The sequence below is a fragment of the Serinus canaria genome, chromosome 2 (genome assembly GCF_022539315.1).
Source record: "Serinus canaria isolate serCan28SL12 chromosome 2, serCan2020, whole genome shotgun sequence".
NCBI lineage: Eukaryota > Metazoa > Chordata > Aves > Passeriformes > Fringillidae > Serinus > Serinus canaria.
In genome coordinates this window covers 101,152,583-101,173,389 of record NC_066315.1, presented here as the reverse complement: position 1 = coordinate 101,173,389, position 20,807 = coordinate 101,152,583, and the positions used below count along the sequence as shown (strand labels likewise).

Sequence of the window (20,807 nt, the reverse complement as noted above, 5' to 3'; positions counted from 1 at the left end):
AACAGTGTTTTTCCACATTTTCATTTTATGGCATTTCTTACCCTTTCCCTAAAACATCCAGAAGTTTATGGAAGCAGGATATAAGAGGGGGTCTAATCCAACATGGCAGTTCTTCATTATGATTAATGAGGTTCCCTTTATCAACAGCTGTGATTCTGACCTTTGTGGCTCTGCTGCTTATCTCCTGATTTATACATCTTCATAACCTGCATCTCTTTTAGAATTAAATAAAAATCTGAATAACTTCCATGCAATTACTATAGCCTTTTCAAATATTTGCTCATTCAAATAATTTAGTCACAGAATCGCAGACAGTACATCAGCAGCACACTTCTAAAGTATAATACTACTATTAAGATTGGTTTTTTGCATGCAGGCATTCATTATGGTATGCAGGAGAGAAATAACATGCTGACACCAACCTCTGTGCATCTAAAACATGGAGACCCAGCATTAGAAATGTGCATCTCTTTTATTTAATATTGTGACATGGTCCGATATATTCAGAGATTTCTTTCCTGGTTTGTAATATTAGTGTGATTCAGGACATGTTAGCTTGATGTGTTATAAAATGAGCCAGTTTATCTTTAGTTTAGCCTGTGATCGGTGGGGAGAGTGCTTTTCCTTTGGGAGCTGAATGCAAAATAACTGAAGCAGATTGAAGTTGGCAGTGACTAATGAAGTCTTGTGAAGGAGTCAGGAGTCAGTGGGTTACTACATAGGATGGATTGAGAAGACAGTAACAGCAGCCTCTTTGTTGAGTTTATGCTTTTTTCTTTTTTTTTTTTTTCCCTGCATAATCAGTGCTTCTGTGAAGAAAATCTCCTCAAAAAAAATTTTAAATTCCTGATGTATGTCTCTGAAACACAGACATCCGCACACACATTTATTACAGTGGAGATAATTCTAGGCTTCCATGTTTAATGAGCCAGCATGGTTGCCTAAAGGTGTTCTACATGTTAATAATTTTAATCAGTCACACAGAATTTATGGAGCTAGAATTTCAATTGAAATTAGCACGAGTTAAAGCCTCAGTCATTTATTTCTCTGAGAGCTCCCCCTACTTTGCTAGTCTGATAATGTGCCCTGTTGTCACAGAATCTGGCACAATCAATCAGTTCTTCCACAGGCACCCCTGAGCAGCCTGGAGTGGGACTTGCACTCAGAGCCTAACTACTGGGAGCAGGAGGCACTGCAGTTGGGTTTGCATTTGCTATACGTGTAAAATCTGTGGGCACAGAGCAAAAGCTGAAGGAGTATAAGGAGGAGGAGTATGCCAGCCTGGCCGAGAAGGGAAAGGGGCAGGGACAATGCCAGCCAAGCCCCTGTCTCCAGCCTGGCAGCTGACCCAGGTCAGGAATTACTGCAAACTGCTTCTGCCTTAAGCCCGTGATTAAGTGACTTGAATCACTGCTGGACCCCAGCTGTGTGCCAAGCAGGGGGAAGGAGGTCAGGCAGCAGGGAGGAAGCACACCCACCTTATGCAATCTTTGGAGAATTTAGCTGGGCTTTGTGCTACAGGTAGCACTGATGCAAAGTTACAGCCCTCACCACAGTTCTTGGAAATTTTTCACCAATGCTCGACAAAACTGCTGTGGTGTTATGCTCTTTTTCTTCCTGAAATACTTGTTGAAGCCTTTTGTTAAACAAAGTCTTTAAGACTTGTCTTTTTTTTAGGCTTTTTCTTTTTTAGGCTCACAATACTTTGGGGATTTTGACTGAAACATTGTGAGGCAAACTGATTCAAGCTCTGCAGTCTAACTGTCCCAGCCTGTGTGCACAGAGTGCAACAAGATTTGTGTTTTCCACCTCATTAAACTGACAGCAGAAATTAGTTTGTGGTATTAAAGACTAAAAAGTTAAATTACAGCTACACATGTCCTTTATGCAATGGTGTGTGTGAAAGATGTTTGATTTTAATGTTTGCTATAATGGAGAATTTAAATTGCAGTGTTTGTCAAATCTCTAATCTTTGTTTCAGAGTGGAATATTAATTATGCTTTTAACTACGAGAGGTAAATAAAATGAGCATCCACTGCCTGCCTAAGGGTAAATTGCAGATTACTGACAACGTGACGTGGCGTACTAAATGTCAGTTTTGTCAAACAAATTTAGAGGAACAGTTAAACTATTAGCTTCCTGTTGTTACAGGGGTGTTTTTTTGCAATGAATGACTGTTCCTAGCAGCAGGGGCACTGTACCATATGGAACACTAACAGAGCTAAATCGAATAAGCGAGATGAATGAGGAGATAGCGCTACAGACGCACTCAATTAGTTTATAACTGTCTATTAACTTCTGTTGGTGGTTTTGAATAAACAATAGATTAACCATTACACCCCTTCTCTTTCTTTATGAAACCAGTAGAAAGACAGTACAATGAGGGCACAGAGTGAGGAAGAAACTGAGCAGTTTCTTTCTTTTCATTTTTACCTCCTGCTTCTTTATAACTCGTGTGGTATTGGCAGTACCTGCAAGTAACAAATGCATTAGATCCAAGAAGCAAATCAAAATATTTCACGTGTGGTTATGCATGCAAAATAGGTCTTCAAATTACCAGGAGTTACTCTGCCTGATTTTTTTAGGACCTGGTTTATTAGCAGGGAAACAAACACATGAGATCCTAAGCCAGTCATTGCAATTTATTTGGCAGTTAAAGTGTTGTGATAGTGCAGAAATAAAATATTATGAATGTGTCTGCCAATCTGTCTGTGACCCAAACTACTTTTAGACCTGAACTACTTGGAGCAGGTAAGAGGTGATGCATTAATGTGCCCCTCACTGCTAGAGTCATTGGATTCAGATTATTTCCTTCTAGTTTAAATCCTAAATAAATAAACATAATATTTTACTATCCATGGCTTCCATTGTAAGATATTGCAGAGAGATGGGAACCTCCAGAGGTTACTGAGCTTACATCTTACATACTGTGATATTTTTGCCTGTTATTTAATTTAAAATTGTTAGCAAAAAATACCTAAAGACCATTCAAGATATTTCGTGTCACACTTCCACATTAGGTGTTCAAACACCTAATTAGTGAAGATCTTAGCACTGCTGAACTTGAAATCCAAAATACCAGGCAGAAAAAGTGGGCAGGGTAAGTTAAGAGAGGGACACTAGATGGAGGGGGTAAAATTATAAATACAGCAAGACATGATCAGCTCCCACTCTGTCTGTGAGAGTGATCAATAACTGCCATAAGCCTTGTCATCACGTGATTGCTTAAAGCTCAGTGCTTTCAGACGTAATCCTGAATAGAGCTCAAGTTGCAAACTTCTCTTTAAATTCTTAGCTAAGTTGAAAATCCATAAGTTTGTTTTGAGTCATTGTCCTAGTGCAGCACTGAGGGACACTCTGCCCATCTGTTGGATCCTCTTAAATGAAGAATTTGCAGATACTTGGAGACACTTTTAAATTTCAAGCAATTTTTAGTCTTCTTGCTGTTTAGCAATTAGTGCTACTTACTTCATTATACCAATAGGAGAGGTAGCTGGAAGATGTTGGGGAGCAGGTGCTGTGGACCCAGAGGAGATCTGGGAACAAGGTACTTGGGGAACACAGGACATTAATTTATAGAAAACTTGAATCCATTAGACCTACTGCACATAAATAGAGTTGTTTCAAAATGCAGAGCTTCCATTTCCTGGACCAGCCCTCCATTTAGGTGATAACATTCATCCTGCTGAAATCCTTTCAACTCTCGGCTGAATGCAGCACTCTTCTCCATCTTCTGTGGAAAGAATAACACTGCTGTCAGCCTACTGCTAACTTCCTTCCAATATCCATATTGCTGATGAGGGAAATGGTTTTTGTCTGTCCCCTTACCATACATATTTCACACGGGGTGATGTAAGTTTTAATTAGCAAAACGCCATTAAATTTTTAAAACTCCTCAGGTGAAAGGAGTGATATTAGCCAAGTGGAAAAATAACAGGAGAGTCTTTTATTGTGTAGGAACATGAACTTCATAGATCCTAGTGGAAAAAATAAAGAATTGGCAGAGACAAATTCAGGCTGGAACTGTAGAGGGGTGGTAAGTTGTCCTTGTCAGATTCAAGCCACAATATTAATACATTCCTGTCTGTAGGTCTTTTGACATGCAAAACATAATTTTCCAAGTTATGCGGATATTTCTGTCTGCTTCTGACAGAGTAAGTTTTTTTTTTCAGTTTTCCCTGCACATGGCAATAGTTCATAAACTTTACCTAATTTCTGAAATCAGCTGTCATAGTAGAGAGAAAATACTGGTTTACTGCCATTTTGAATTCTGCCCAGACTTATGTTCAAGTATCCAATCTAGATGTCTGTGTATCTTCTTCAGCCTGCATTTCTGAGTCTGGATTTTCAGAAAGCTCTTGTTTAATCTAGCTTTTTGCTACCATAACTTCTTATCTAAATTCAGCTAGAGTCTCCTCACCTGTAATTCACCTATGCCAAAATACTGCTGCAATGCCACTGCCCACTCTTACTGTTATTTATAGTGTTGCAGCATTTTAAAGGAGGGCACTGTTTAAATAGTGAACATGTGTCCCTAATGAATTGCACAGATGTCCACTCATCTGTTTTCAAGTTCCTTATTTCCTTGCTGTTGAAGAAACTATCACAGTACTATTTTTTATCCAGTGTTTGTAAGCCTAAAGATGACTAATGACTGTTAAAAATTACCCCCTGATGGAGGGTAATGTCATTCCATGCAGTGACTTGCATGAAACCACATTACCCTCGGTCAGGGGGTAATTTTTAATTACTATAATGCTCTTACAAGTACCCATGGTGCAGCACTGAGGTCATCTTTTCACTGAGAGGATTCCATTACTTAGCTTACTAAGTGACTGAGTTTAATGGATGTACAAGAGATCCCGCTTTTACATTTGGTCTCAAACAAGTAAAAGTTACCAAGTGGAAGCCTGGTAACCTCTTGAAAGAGCACACCTTTCTCCAAGGGCAGGAGTGGAATGTGCTGTTCTGAATTCCTTGTTCACATTATTGTCTACTGAAGTTGGCTTTAAGGGGTCTTGTAATTTCCCTCCTTTTTAACAAGTTGTCTAGATAGGCTAGGAAATGTCAATCTATTAAAAACATTTGTTTGACATCTGATCCTAAGGTACTTATAATTTGAATCACACAGTATGTTACAGAGAAATTGCCATGATCTAGTTTATGAATGTGGGAAACTTGCCATTGTGTATTCATATTTCTTTAGGTCTGGAAAACAGTCACAACACTACAGATATTTTCAGGTACTTTTGTATTGTTACAAAGCCATATATTCTATTATGGCTTACTTACCCTGCTTCGTTACAAAATATACCAACACTTGTGCCAAAACATGAAAAGTAAATGCTATACTATTTTAGAAGCATTCCTGCTCATTGCTTTTTGGCTTTCGTGCAAAGAAAGATTTGGTTAGTTCTCCAGGAGGATAAAATATCCATATATTCTCAAATGTTATTGACTGGTAGTATTGCCCTGCAATTTAATCTCCTGCTAACCTCTCTCCCCCTCTAGTTTCTGCTAATGGGGCTCCTACCCAGACCTGTCTCTTGACCTAACATACAGTTTGTTACAGGCACTACGTTGCTCCCTCTCAAGTACCCTCTCTCAGACCATGAAGAGCTTTAACAGAGAATTCTGTGCTATATTATTCAATAAAATTCCAGAAAGGCTATTATTAACCATTACATTCTTCAGTGGTGCAGAATCATTTGGATTGAGCTCTTCTAAGTTTCGCTAAGGAGGTATGCTTTCTTAAAAAATTATGATGAGGGTTTTTTTGTTGTGGTTTGTTTTTAGTTTTTTTTAAATAAAGAGCAAGCAGTTTGCTTTGCAGCTGTCACCATTTGTATCCCTTCTCTGTAAATGATGAGTTGGAGAGTTAATTTTAGCACTAGCACATTATAGCTTGGAAACTTCACCACTGTCTGTTATTGTAAAAGAATAGTTTGTTATTTTCAACACAAAAGCCTGTTAGTTCTGTTTCTGGCCTCAGGGCCACCTCCCTTCAGACAGTTCTCTGTATCTATAAATCTCAAGGTACTTACTGTATTACATCACTACTGTGAACTGTAATACTCCGGTATATTTGAAGTACTGGACTGTGTATTTTAAAAACAGCAGCTATCATTACTCTTAAAATTGCAAATTCTAGCTGACTGTTGTTTTTAATGATATAGTAGTTTTTTAGTTGTTTGAGGTTGTTGCCTTTTGAAGAACAGCACAGTACCTAGCAGTTCTCTTTTTTTACATATATTGTTTTTTGTGATGGATGATTTCATCCAGGGAAGGGCTATGTCTGTTTGCTGCTTTGACTCTGCTCAAAGGAGCTTTACCATGCAAGCTCTGTTTAGAAGTTTCAGGTTTTCCAAGGATAAAAGATGTTGTTCTGTCTTTGAAAGTGTATTTTCATAGAATTAAGAATTAGATTTGAGTACAAGGCATTCATTTTTCCTTTGTGTTTCTGTGACAGAGGTAAAGACTTAAAGGTAGTGCAGTTCCATGCAAAATTTGATTCTTCAGTCTTGGGATTATCATTCTGCTTGTAGGTGGCAAAGCTCTGAGTGAAAATCCTGTATTATATGCAATCATTAATTAAAATTCTTTTCAAATGTTCAAGTTATTGTGGCTGGAAAACCTATTGTATTTTTCAGATGAAATTGTATTAGAAAGATTTAAAGAAGCTTTCCTTGACACCTTTCTTACATCTTTTAATTAAGAAAGCCTTTGGTGTTAATAGATTCAAGTTTGCCAGAATTAAAATGAAGGTATCTAAATATTTGAAATGTCCTTACCTAAAGCCACTCTGGTATGCAGCTGTATCAGCTCCCCTTTCCAGCATGCCCTAAAGAGCCCCTAAAGTGGATTAATCAGCCTTCCTTGCCATACAGATTTCCCATTAAAATCTTCCTTATGAGCCACTGAATATTGCACAGAAGGCCCCAACACACATACCTGCTAAAAGAGAAGGAGGGGCTGGACAACTTCATTAGCATTTTATACAGGGGACAGATGACAGTTTCTCCCAGAAGTCGCATTCTGCAGCGTGGGATAAAATTGGATTGAGTGTGCAGCTGCATCTTAGGCTGACCAAACAGTATCAGCTACACAAGGTCTCAGCTGGAACACTTCCTCCTCTGGTGGTGCCTTTGGATTAGCAGCAGTCCATCTGCCACCACGCTCCCACTGCCAATTAAATGCTATACCCATGGCTTGGGAGAGCACTGAATGGTTTACAAGCTACATGCTGCTAAAGATCTGCTCTTTAGTGCCTTCCTTCCCACAGTGAGCATGGAGAACTGGTGCATTAGTGCACTTCCAAAAACGTTCCAGGTGTATCCTCATGCACACCAGTAGTTATTCTACCTGCCCTAAGAGGATGGCCCAATTTCAGCAGCCCCTTAGGAGAAATTACTTTCTTTCTTACATGACTGAATATTGCCTATTCTGAGCTTTTAGTCAGCGACTTTTGTTCAGACAGATTACTTCCTTGTGGAAGCAAAGGAAGATAGACTCCTAAAAGACTGATTAAAACTCTAAAGACTGATTTAAACTCTATGCATTGGATATTTTGAACTGCTGAGATACAGTGAATATTACAGAAGTCTTGAAGGAGGGAATTTCTTGAAAAAGTGAAAGACACACAAAAGAGTGTAGGTAGTGCAGAAAAAGTTATGTGCAAGTTTGTGAAGGCTCAGTTCCAGCACTAGCAAATATATTCTACAGGCTGCTGCTTGTATTAGGATACAATGAGGCAAAAATTATTTATTCAAGTGAAGGCTGTGGATCAAAAGTCAGTGTGAGCAAGGAGCTCTGTCTTTCACAGAGGGTGTTCTATTCAGGAACTAAAGAAGTGCCTGCCACTGCAGGACTCACACAGGAGCTAGGTCAGGATGGTTCTCTGTTTACCACAACAGCTGGACTAACACAACAGAATTTTTCATCAGCATAAAGCCTTTTGTTCTTTTGTATCCCACTACTGGGGATCAGCAAAGCAGTGAATGAATTGTATTAGGTTAAGCCTGTCAAAACCTTTTCTTTTGATTCTGCAGTACACCACTACATAAATTTAATTAAATGTTTCCACATCAACATGCATTTTTATAATAGATGTGATATATACAATACATTTACATATATCTGAATAGAAAATATGATAAAGTACCTTTAAAATATCCTAAACATTTTAAGGGATGTTTCAGAGAACTTTAAATTATTTATTTTGATGACATTTTATGTCCATATACTGATAAAGCCAAATGATAGAATGGTTTGAGTTGGAAGTGTCATTAAGTATCTATAGGTCTAAACCCCATGCCATGGTCAGGGATACCTTCCACTAGATCAGGTTGCTCAAAGCCCCATCAAACCTGGTCTTTCAGGACCATGCCTGTCACAAGCTTGCTTCTTTTGATGTATACCCAGCAGACAATTTGCCTTCAAATGCCTTAGTTTCTGGCCAGTGAGAGAGGGATCTGTATAAACACCAAATACCTTAAAGGAAAAAGATCCCCTGTATTTAAAACTGTCACATTTGCTATTGCTTTCTATTAACTTGAGCCTATGCAAGCATAGAACTAACTTAGATACTTTCATCATTAGCCAGCCTTTTCTAAAATGGTAATTAGTTTCAGGAAGAGAATTTCAAAATCTGTCATGGATGTGTTCCTGTGAAAAGCTTTCATGTTCATGTTGTCTGGCACTACACATCACACAACTGCCTCCTCCTGTGTAGGTCCCAGTGTCGTCTGTTTAGTTTTTTAATTCAGATCATAGGGTAGTATGATGGGGGCAAAAAGGAAAAAGAAAAGCTGTTGAGACAGAGGGGAATTACAGTGTCAAATGCAAAATACATATTTTACAATATGGTATAAATAGAGCATTCTTCTACCTTGTGCAGTATCTTTAATACTCATCTACACACTACTGTGGAAAAAACACCGAGCCCAATATGATATTCACATCTTTTATTCATCTACATAGGTTTCTTTAACATTTTAGATTTTGAAACAAGATCAGGTATGTATATTCATTTGCATACAAAAGAACCCAGGAACTCCTGTTTAAATGTAGATCTGGGGTGGTTTAGCCTGGGGAAAAGGAGGCTCAGGGAAGACCTTGTCATTCTCTACAACTCCCTGCAGTGGGGTGAGGTGGGGTTCAGCCTCTTCTCCCAGGCAACAGGACAAGAGGACACAGCCTCAAGCTGTGCCAGGAGAGGTTCACGTTCATCGGGAAGAGTTAAGAGTTTCTTCACTGGAAGGGTGGTGGAGCACTGAAATGGGCTGCTCCGGAAAGGGGTGGAGTCACCATCCCGGGAAGTGTTGAAGAAACAACAGGATGTGGCACTTAGTGCAGTGTTTTAATTGACAGGGTGGTGGTCAGTCAAAGCTTGAACTTCATGATCTTGGAGGTCTTTCCTAACTTTAATGATTCTGTGAGTCTAAGTAAAATGGCATATATGGTAAAAAAGAGAAAGTGTGAGTTATACGTAAATTTTCATTTCATGTTCTTCAAACAGAGTTAGCTAAGAGAGTGAAGTTTCTTTTTGTGGGGAGAAAGTATTCTCAGGCAAAAGGAAAGGTCAGGTATGTAATTTCCCTGTGACCATGCATTTCAGAAAAGGATTTCTTCAAAGACTTCAAATACTTTCAGTAAACTTGAAATACTACATAGAAGCCTGTAAAGTAGTGTAATGCCATTTTACATTAATGTACAATTAATGTAGCAGAAATTAATACAAATAAAACATAATGGAAAATGGAACATTTCATTTTCATTTAAATAAGAACACATTATTAATACCATTTTAGAGAATCAAAACATAATTTGTCTTTTTTCATGGAAAATTTTTACATTCTCATTATGCAGTTCAATGTGAATATAACTAGCTCTCTAATGAAAAAGCTTTATTGGTAAAAATATTTACACAAGCTTCAGTCCTTATGTTAGAAAGGTGGATAAGTGGAAGTGGCAGAAAATAATGCTGAAAGAATGAAATAATTAACTAAAAGCAATTTATATCTATCATAATATTTAATTATTTGAGTGTTTTTAATTTTGCTAGTATTATTCTGTATTGGTTCTGACTGCATCTTACATGTAGGACTATTCAAAGAAAAGGCTCAACTGAGGATTGTATTCAAATCTGTAATGCTTTAAATCCCCATGTCTTCCTTTTTATGAAAAGCCCTGTTACTAGAACACTGAATGGGAATTCAAGAATAAGTTGGATCCAAAGTGAACTTCAGAGGTCATCCTTTCTAACCTCCTGTTCAGGGCAGGTTTAGAATAAATCAAGTTGCTCAGGACATTGTCCAGCAGGGTATGAGTATTTCCAAAGATTGAGATCCCATCTTTCTGAGCACCTCCTCCACTGTTTCACTATTCCAGTGGTGACAGAAACTTTATTAAGCTCTAACAGGAATTTCCTAAATTGCAACTCGTGTCTTGTTCTTTCACCTTGTTCCTGGAATCTAGTTCTGTCTCCTCCATATGCTCCCATTAGGTTGTTAAAATAATACTAAAATCTCCTATGAGCTTTTTCTTCTCCAGGCTGAGCAAGCACAGCTCTCTCAGTCTCTCCTTGTCCAGGATTTGTCTATTGAGAGAAATCCAGGCTGAATTCCCTGCTCAGTCATATAACATTTAAAAGTCCATTTCCTTTTCTATCCAAAAGGCCTTCGAGTGTTGTAGCTGGGCTACTGGGTTTTTCCCTCTGCTCATAAAGGATTTGCCATACTTTGGTCTCCTCCATTCTAAGTGGTGCCTTGATCCTCATTCTGCAAATAATTCTACATGGCTGCTCTAATCACTTAAGTAAATAAGTCTTTCGTAAAATGAACAGATTCATAAGCATTTGCCTTGTAATTAATTTGTGGGGAAAAAACCAAGTTTTAGTATTCTGTGTGTTTTTCTTATACACCCCTATAATTCAGGAGGATCTATAGGTCAGTTAAACATTGTGTTCACTGTTTTCTTTTCTAATTTGAGGATCATAAGAAGCAAACCACAAATAAAAATTCATATTGCAAAATTGATAAATCTTGTAAAAAATTGAGAGAATTTATGACTTTTCATTTTTCCTCCCTTAGTTTAGCTGAGAAGAAAGGGACAATTTATTGGCCAGTTCATTACTTACAGTATTCAAGATTGTGGTCAAGATTAGATAATAGTAAATTATGGGAAATATTGCTGCTTACATCTCATTACTGTTTTATTCTCTTGGGGAGGCAGAAGGTTGTTGGATTATTTTTTTTAATTGTGTGGGTGCATTTTTTGAAGACCAAGGCCAGTGACTAACTTGAGCCAATAATAGTGCAGCCAGCAGCCTTGTAGACAAAGAGTTCTGCCAATTGCCAAGAGCTTCTCCAATTGCCTTTTCCTGCCATAGCCTAGAGCCTCCCCTGAAGAAACTATCAATCATGCTAAAATGCATCGAGGTCCTCTTGGGTGGACATGCAAGAACTAAACTGTAGCCACAAATTTAACTTTCTATGAGAGCTAAGACCAGAGTCAGCCCATTTCAAATAAATGTTGTTACGTTAATCTGGTGCACCAAGGCATAGCTCCACTTTTTGCAGTCAGTCAATCACCAGTGTTCCTCCTCTGCATCAGCAGATTCTCAGTGCAGTGCCTCCTTTGACCTGAGGTGTTCTTGGGTTTGATGCTATAACCCTCACTTGCAGAAACTCAGATAACCTGATGGTGGAGTTCATACAAAGCAGAAACTGAGAAAGAAGTAAGCACAGTTTTTTATGATGTCACTGTTAGCAAATCTCAAAGCATGTGCTGGATACTTGAATTCAAGAAAGAACACTCAGGAGCAAAAGTAGATGAGGTATGTGTCTCTGACTGCGGCTGCACCTTACTTTTCCATCATCTTTTCCTTCTCATTTCCCATTTATCTCCATATTCTTAGCCTCTGTTTCTCAAGTTATGCCGTACTTTCCCTCTGAGCTACAAGTGAGACTGGGGTCATTCCAAATAACTCTTCTTTTTGGCTCTGATCTCTTGTGGTGCTAATGAACCAGTCTACTCGTAACAAAAAAGTGCAAAAAGACCACTGAAGTTCTTACATGCAGTGTGTAAAAAGCCATGTTAAGAAAGAACCACAGAAATCAAAACTGGTTCTGTTTATTGTAATAAAAATCAAAATAATTTTTGTTAACTTCCACCTTACTGTAAAACATTTGCACTCTTTTTGCACTCAATTCCCTTAGCTCTGTAAGTCAAAGGAATCCTTCCCCCCACCCCTTTGCTTGTACTCTTTTCTCCTTCTCTCTTTACAGTCAGTCCTGGTAGTGTTGGAATGTCTTCTTGGTCTGAAAGTTCATCCAGTGTCTCTGTGGCCAAAAAATAAAAGCCACAGTGAATGGAAGGGATGAAAATTAAATTCTATGGTATCAAGAACTTTCCAGAATTTGAGCATCATCACAACATTTTCTTAAAGTTTGTTATGTTTTCTTTATCAGAGAATGCAATAACATGATGAAAATGAAATTAATAATGTTAGCATTTGCTTTGAAGCAGGAAGCTGATTATTAGAACAAAGAGAAGGCACCTAAAAGAAATTTTAATAAACCACCCCTTTGTACGTCAGGTAAAAAAGCTTATGCACCCCTGGCTATATTAAAATATTTGTAATCTCCAAATCACTCTTCCATACTGTTCCATGTCCATGCAAAATTGATGTTAAACTTCTTAGGACAAAGAATAATTTTATCATCTAATACAGGATTGCATACTAAGAGATCATGAGCAAAGACCTACACAATTCAGTGTAATCCTCACACCTTTTGCTTTTTTATAATTCTCCTAACAGTTATTTTTCCTGCAGTTTTTCTCTAGGAATGCTAGTCCTTGAAGTGGGGACAGCTTGTAAAGTATTTTATTAAGTGTTCTCTAGTTCTTCCTGCAAAGTGTAGTGCCTTTAAACATATTTCTCCAAACCTTATTTCTTGTCTGATAGAATATTGACAGAGCACAGTTTAATGTCACTGTGAAATTGCAGTCTTGAGCATATTGCATTTCAATATAAGACATATAAATGTTAAATTGAATAACAGAAGTTCAGGTGACTTTACTATCACTAATGCCATACTGTTTCTATTTCATTTCAATTGCTTCATATTTGTGGCTCAGTCCATTTAGAGGAGATAGAAAGGGTTCTGTGCAGAGTGTTGCTGTATTGATAAGAGATGTAAAGTAGACTGAAATACTAATTACTTGCAGTTACAGTTATTTAATTACACCTAAGGAAAGTTACCATTTTGATTGAATTGGATTTGCTATTCAGGTTCGGAAAACTTGTTTTCTATAAGGACTTTTTAACAATAAAAAGCAACATAAAGAGTACAAATGAGGCACTGGGGATTCAAATTATCCCCAAATAAAGAAAAAAAAATCTAAAAATGGAAAGTAGCATTTTGAATTTTCTAATGCAGATTAGAATAATACCCAGTGTTACCAAATGTGTACCAGCTCACACGCATGTTATTCCCACAATGATATGTGATGTGTGGGTTTGTCTCTGCCTTAGAGGACCCACTGTTGAAGACAGGAAAGCAGTCATAGTTACTGAGAATTATTTTGTTGTTCAAGAAAAAATAATTTCAACATAAGTTGGAAAAATGTATAAAAACTCAATAAACAAGGAACAAGTCTGTTATCTTTGCACTTTTTTACCCACTTACTGTGGAGAGCTTTTATCACATTGCATCTTCATGCTGAATGTTACTGAATCAGTTATGCTTATTAAATTATTTCAGGTTGAAGCAGATTTCCCAAAATTATATATGAGTTTTCTTTTAGCTTATCCTAGGCAGCCAAAATAGAGGGCAAAGTAATTAAATTATATACAAAAACTACAACAACTACTACTACTACTAGTAATAATAATAATAATAATAATAATAATGTTGAATAACACTGCTGGTATTGTAAGTAGACTAAAAAATCCAAAAAAGTGAGTAATTCTGAGTGTTAGAAAAGCAAATAATGTATTCAAATCCTTTTTTCTGCACTATCTGTTGAAGGGACTGTTAATACAATAAAAAATTGTGAAATCAAATTTTGGAAAAAAGTCCACACCGTGTCTGTGATAGTGGCCAGTGAAGACCTTCAGCTGAATACAGAAATGGAGTGAAGGAAAGTAAATGCATTCACTGTCCTCCACTCAGGCCTTAATCAGATTTTCTTTTACTGATACTAGCTTTCAATATCTCATGAGTCCTTGTGCTGATGTGCTACAAAATTTTCATAGAATATCCTGAATTGAAAGGGACCCACAAGGATCATCAACTCCTGGCCCTGAGAGTTGGGACACCCCAAGAGTCACACCCTGTGCCTGAGAACATTGTCCAAACACTTCTTGAACTATGTCAGGCTGGTGCTGTGACCACTTCCCTGGAGAGCCTGTTCCAGTGCCCAACCACCCTCTGGGAGAAGAACCTTTTCCTGATATCCAACCTAAACTTCCCCTGGCACAATTTCAGGCCATTCCCTTGAGTCCTGTCACTGGTCAGCTCAGAGCAGAGATCAGTGCCAGCCCCTTCTCTTCCCCTCATGAGGAAGTTGCAGAACACAAAGAGGTCTGACCTCTCCTTCTCCAGGCTGGACAGACCAAGTGACCTCAGGCATTCCTCATACAGCTTCTCCTCGAGGCCCTACATCATCTTTGTTGTCATCTTTGGAAGTGTCTCCTCTGGACACTTTCTAATAGCTTAATGTCTTTTTTATATTGTGGTGCCCAAAAATGCACACGGGACTCAAGGCAAGGCAGAGCAGAGCATTTTCTGGGTTTTGTGAAAATATTTACTTTTATATTTTAAAATATGTATATACTTTCTATTTATGGTTCTTTCATTGTTGGGAAATAGAAATTTTTATTGATCTCTTAGTTTTCTTCATGTTTATTATATATTTTTATCATACTCTCAGTTCAACTGCCTCCTTTTTAAACTAGGGACTCCTTATCTATGGAAGGATTACTGCTCTTCTGGTAGGATCTGCCCCTTTGATCTTCCTATCACCTCTCTCTATATCTTCTCTACTTTGTGATAATCTTTTTTGGATAGGCATGTGTCAGAACTGCATGCAGTGTTCAAAATGTGGAAGCTCCATAGATCTATATAATTGTTTAATCACATTTTCCAATTTGTTCTCTATCCCTTACATAGTCATTTCTGACTTATTTTGCCTTTTGGACTATACATAGTGCTGAACTTCTTGTCTTCAAAGAATCAGTGACTATCAGATTTCTTTCTTCTGTGTTTTATGAAGTCATTTAGATGCAATGTTGTGTGTGTATAATTAAGATTATTTTTCCCACATGTATGCCTTTGTATCTTTCAACACTGAATTTCGCCCTGAGTGAATATCCAATCATTCTGCCTCATGAGATATATTTGTAACTTTTTAACTCTATTTCTAATTATTACAACAACTTAAAAATTGTGTTTTGTTGAAAAAGTTTCTGGGCATTTTCTAGGTCAGTGTGTATATGGTAAATAGTGCAAATAACAACATGCACTTATGGGGGATAGCCACTAGTAATGTGAAAAAATGACCACTTAACCCTACCCTTGGTATCACATCTTTTTAACCAGCTGCTAAAGCATTTTACTAAAAGAGTGTTCTTATTGTAGTTTAGATTCCTTTAGAGTTTTGGTGAGCAAACTGTTAAAAGGCTTTTGCAACTATTAGTGCACTGCACTACTGAGTTACATGAAAGGCCCAATCCCTTCTTCATCTGAACCATTTCTGTGATTTGTCCACAAGCAGAGAAGTAAAATTTAAAACAATAGGTATGTAAGAAGCAGCTATTTTATCTTGAGTTTCAGTCAGTGCAATAGATCAGTGCATTAATTAAAATAAAAAATTCAGCAGAATTCCTTAAGCAGCACAATTACAAATTTCATTCCACTTTGTTTAATAATATCTTGGTGATGGTAGTGTGTTGCTGGAGCTGTGGAAGGTGCCAGCATCTTGTTTCTCCTTTCTTTGCCTGGTGAGCAGGGAGGCATACTGATGCAGAAAGGAGAGGACCACTCAGTGTGGAATAGGGAAGCAGGAAGTTTTTGTTAGATTCAAATTAATATGCTTTTCTCATTGTTCCTAAGTTAAAATGGAAAGCGCATTTTTGGAAGGGCCTGATTTCATTACAATCCCAGTCACCATTTTTTAAAAATAATTATTTTTACATTGTTACATTCCTCTAACTATGGCAGTGTCCCATTGTGTCTCAGTCTTTGTGCCCAGTGCTGTTTAAACAGGAAGAGAAAAGGCAAGCTCAGTCCAAAAGAGTTTGGTTTTTAAGTCAAGACAGGACAGGGAAAAGGGATGCAGGAAAATAGGTGGAAAATGAGCTAGGCAGAGGCTGACAATGTAGTAGAAACTTAGCAGTTCTTGGAGTTGGTTTCTTGGAGGTTTTGAGGGAGAAGTCACTGAGGAGGAGGATTTTGAGAGAGATACTGAGTTAGGCTTGCACAGGTTTTACAGAGTGGGCTTTTCAACAAGGAGGCACTGTACAGGAGAAGATGCATCATTGGACAGTTTCTTCATGGTGGATAAAATAGGGACAGATTATAATGAGCTGTATAGTTTATTACTTTCCTGGACTATTTTTATTAATATTTGTAACAGAACAGAGTAAATGATACACAAAATCCTGCACAGTTTTGCAGGGGAAGTCTGTATTTTGTCTGCTGTGCATTTTAATATATTTTAACCATTGCACTAGTTTACTACTTTCTATTTCTTGTGCCTTGAAATTCCAACAGTTCTTAGCTAGTCTTGAGATTTTTCTAAATATCAGGCTCCTCTTTCCTGGGGCTGATATAGTACATTCTCTGTCCTCATATAGTAATGGTAACACTCTTTGTGTGATAAGCTGATCTTTTTGCTTTCCCTACAAAAATAATTTCTTCCTGGGTAATCATCCTGGGAGCTTCCATCTGTTTTATGTTTTCCCTTTGATTGTAGATAGCTTTTCCTTTAAGAAGGATGAAACATCAGATAGTAGCTATGAAGTGTCTTTTCCATGAGTGAGGATGATCAAATATTTAAACCTTTTTTTCCCCCCAAAATTTACTTCAAATATCAGTGTATGAGTGGTGTGGAGATGTGAGGTGCCATGGTTTTATGAGTTTCTTAAATCTTGTAGCTAGACCCTCTTGAGGATTGAGAGATCCAAGGAATGGATGAGATGCAGAGACTGCAGCACTGCAACAATTTCAGCAAAATCTGAAAACTGCAGATGCTAAAAATGTTATATTCAGCTAAAGTTTACTTCTCTGAGTCGAGTGGGTGTTTTTGTTCACAGTGCAGAAGTCTGGCTGGTATTGCTCTCTTCCTGTAAGTTGTTTCAGATTTGGACTTTTCCCACAAGACCTATTTCCAGAATTAGATTCAGATTGAGAAGTACTGTACTGTTATTACTGTCTTAAAAAATAAATCTGCTTTAGCTTGATCATGGGACCCAAGGATTGGAAAGGAGTCATGCATGACTGCCATGTAAATGTACTGCTATCTAAGGGTGAAAAAGGAAAAAAAAAATCCATTTCATGTTACCACTTTGATAAGCCTGTCCTTACAAAGGACTTCCATAAAGTTATTCATCTATTAGGTGATAAGTCTCAGATTCTACTTTGAATAATATATTAGTTATTCACTACAATTAGATATGAAGGAGAGGGACATTGAAGGATGCAAAGATCTAAGAGTTTTGTTTTACTTATGGTACTCAAATGAAATTCAGCTGTCTCTGATATGAAAGAGTTCAGACCATGCTTCCTTGTGCATTTATGCAATGTGGAGTAATAAAGAACCAGTTTTATTATCAAGAGTTCAGAGTAAGCAAAGGCTCAAGCAAACATGAATGACTCCTGAGCTGGGATGGGCAAAGGCATAACGCTGCTCATTGCTGCAAGTGCTGGGGCAGGTGTTTAAGGCAGTGTACTTCATTCACTTTCAGTCATGGGGACATGCCCTTGGGAATGGGGTGGCAATCTGTCAGCTTATTGAGGACCAAATGTGACCCTTTATACTTTTCTGTCCAGTGACCCAATACCATGCCTGCACTTACTATTCCTGCTTTTATTGTTAGCAAGCCTTTAGTTTCAAAGACATTTTGAGCTTTATTCATGGATTAAGATACTGCTGAGCTTGGTACTACACTGGTGCAGAACACATCCACAGCTCCTGCCCAAATGGCTTCTCATCTAGGTGAAAGGTAGGGGATAACAGGTGGATAGATGGAGAGCATGAGGAGGCTGAGGCAGTAGTGATTTGAAGTGGAAGGGTGAGATAATTTGGGAGAGTTACAGAAAGCCCCTCCTGTGTAGCATGAGAGGAGACAAATGTTTGAAAATCTAGGGGAGGCTGGTGTAAAATGTTGCCTTTGGTGGGAACCATCTTTTCATACTGAATAAGAGTTAACAAACAGAAGGCTTTGAAAGTTAGCACAAGGTGGCTGTGCTTGATACAATAAATCTCTAGAAGTAGAAGGAACCTAGGTGAGATGAGAACCTCCTGTAACTTCTAGTTGAAGATATGTAAAAGATCGTTCTGGCAGATGAATATGAACTGGCTCATTGTGTTTTCCACAGTGGAAAAGTCATTAAATTAACAGACAGGACAAGTAAAGTCTATGGAGCAGTTGTGTTTTTATTAAACCCATACCTTGAAGATACTCTGCAGAAGGAATCTGGAAATTTTAAATTAAGGCTCAAGGCAAGAACTTGGAGAAAGGCTTGGTATCAGACAGAGTCATGGGCCAGGGAAACAAGCCAAAAAGTCATGGGATCTGCTATCATCATGGGATCTGCTATCATCAGGATCACAGATGCCTAACAGAGGTTGAAGGAAAAATCAGGAGTTTTGGACATGTTGTTTTGTGATACAGCTAAGCATAATTTGGGGAGAAACAGTGAGACTTTAGACTGAAGCAGACAGACCTGGGGAAGAAAAGAGGCTTATGTATCTGAAGCAATTCTATAGTTTAATGAATCACTATTGTAGTATCAGATTTAAGATCTTGTGTCTGAGAGACCACTCCTGCTGAGAAGCAACTAACTCATGTGACTAATTCTCCTGAAATCAGGAGTGATAGAAAATAGTCTTTAGGAATACGAGTCAATTTGAAATGTCTCTTGAGTGTGCAGTGTGTATTCAGAGCTCCAACATAGACTATACAGTATTATATAAACTAGATTGTTGTTACACAGGGTCTCAATAAAACCTCTCCAGACTCTTCTAAGCACGTGAACATTGGTACAGATTTGTCAGTTCCAGTAAAATCTATCTTTTCATTTTTATTTATATGTTTAATCAGATACAGCCTCTGATACTGTAGTTCACATCACCTTCATATCCAAGTAGTCTCCTTTAATTCAGTGGTGACCCCCAAAGATTAAGGTGCTGTTGACCATGTGTCAGTGGACTGGCAACTATCCCTTGATTATCAGACTGAAAGAGATGAGAGTAAAATAAATTTAAGGTTCCAGAAATGCAGAAGCAAATGTAAATGTTAGTAATTAATATAGTCACAAACTACAATACTGATGTAAACAACATGAAAACTATGTCTGCTTACTGAAAGTTGTTTTTCTCCTTTTTTTCCCCTCATCATTCATTTCTTAAGAAAATTGGCTAAGAAGCGGAAAGAGACATTGAGTAGCACTCGGCAGGAAATGACAGTGATGGTGAATTCAATGGATAAAAGCTACACTGAGCAAGGCACCAACTGTGATGAAGCTTTCTCTTTCATGGACACGCACAATCTAAATGGGAGATGTAAGTTTTTTCTTTTCTTTCTTTTTTTTTTTTTCTTTTTTGAAGGTGAAAGAAAGGTGCAAATGGTTTTTAAAATATTCCTCATTACTCAGTCATGGAAAATCCATGGGACCGAGAGTTTCCCACTGTGCAGCACATTACAGTGTCTATTCAAATGAGCAAGACAGTCAGACATCAAGTATAGACTTCTTTAAAAATAATAAGGATAATTGAGCTTTTTTCTGTCCATCCTTTTCTTCTGCAGAAGAGCAGTGACATTACTGAAACAGTAGTTTTACCTTTCACCAGTCTCCATTATGTTGAAAATTTTATATCTCTCATGCTGTCCCAAGTCCTTCAAATGCTTCACTTATTCACTTTTTTTGACAGTACAAATTTATTTTTGAATGTAATAACTTAATAATGATAATCTGATTGTTTTATTATTTGTAATTCTAGATTATGCTCTTTCTGTTGCTTGTGCAAAAGAAGAAGCAGTGGATTTATCTGTTTTGCAATCTCATAAGAGATTCTCTAATATCCTGGGCCTTCTTGAATGTACCCTGAAAACAAATAAGATTTGGGTTATAAAATTTTCTGTATTAGAATTTTAGTCAAGATCTCACTCCTGTCAGAGGGTTTGCACTAAGCAAAAACCATAAAAAATAATATGTTTTTCTAATTGTTTAAAAGAATGGCTAAATTCAAAAAGTTTTTTCTAATTTTGGTTCTTAAGGAACCTCAGGGTTTTTGTATGCCAGTGTTTTTTTTAACATCTTTGAAATTTGTCAAAGATTAATTTTTTTTCAAGTTCTAACAGTATGCAAGGCCCAACTCCCACTCTTTAATAATATGCTTGAGAATTTATCTTTGATGAGCTCAATTGTACAAACACTCTGTGAGGTTTATACAGTGAGACTTTTCTCAGCAGCATTAGGCTCAGAATTTGCAATGTTAATTTGCATTTGAGTTACTTTTGAAATTGGTTTGAAATAGATCTTTCAAATCAGACCTGCCTTTCTGGTGAGGATATACCC

At 37.5% G+C, this 20,807-nt stretch overlaps 1 protein-coding gene across 6 annotated transcripts in view; it reads left to right on the top strand.

The window, feature by feature from the left end:
- Nucleotides 1–20,807, top strand: part of PTPRM (protein tyrosine phosphatase receptor type M) — a 443,671-nt gene that overhangs the window by 328,522 nt on the left and 94,342 nt on the right. For all 6 annotated transcript variants that reach the window (XM_050971530.1, XM_050971533.1, XM_050971531.1 and 3 more), the window contains one exon: nt 19,640–19,791. In XM_050971530.1, the coding sequence (XP_050827487.1) occupies nt 19,640–19,791 (152 nt within the window). The remainder of the gene's footprint in view (nt 1–19,639; nt 19,792–20,807) is intronic.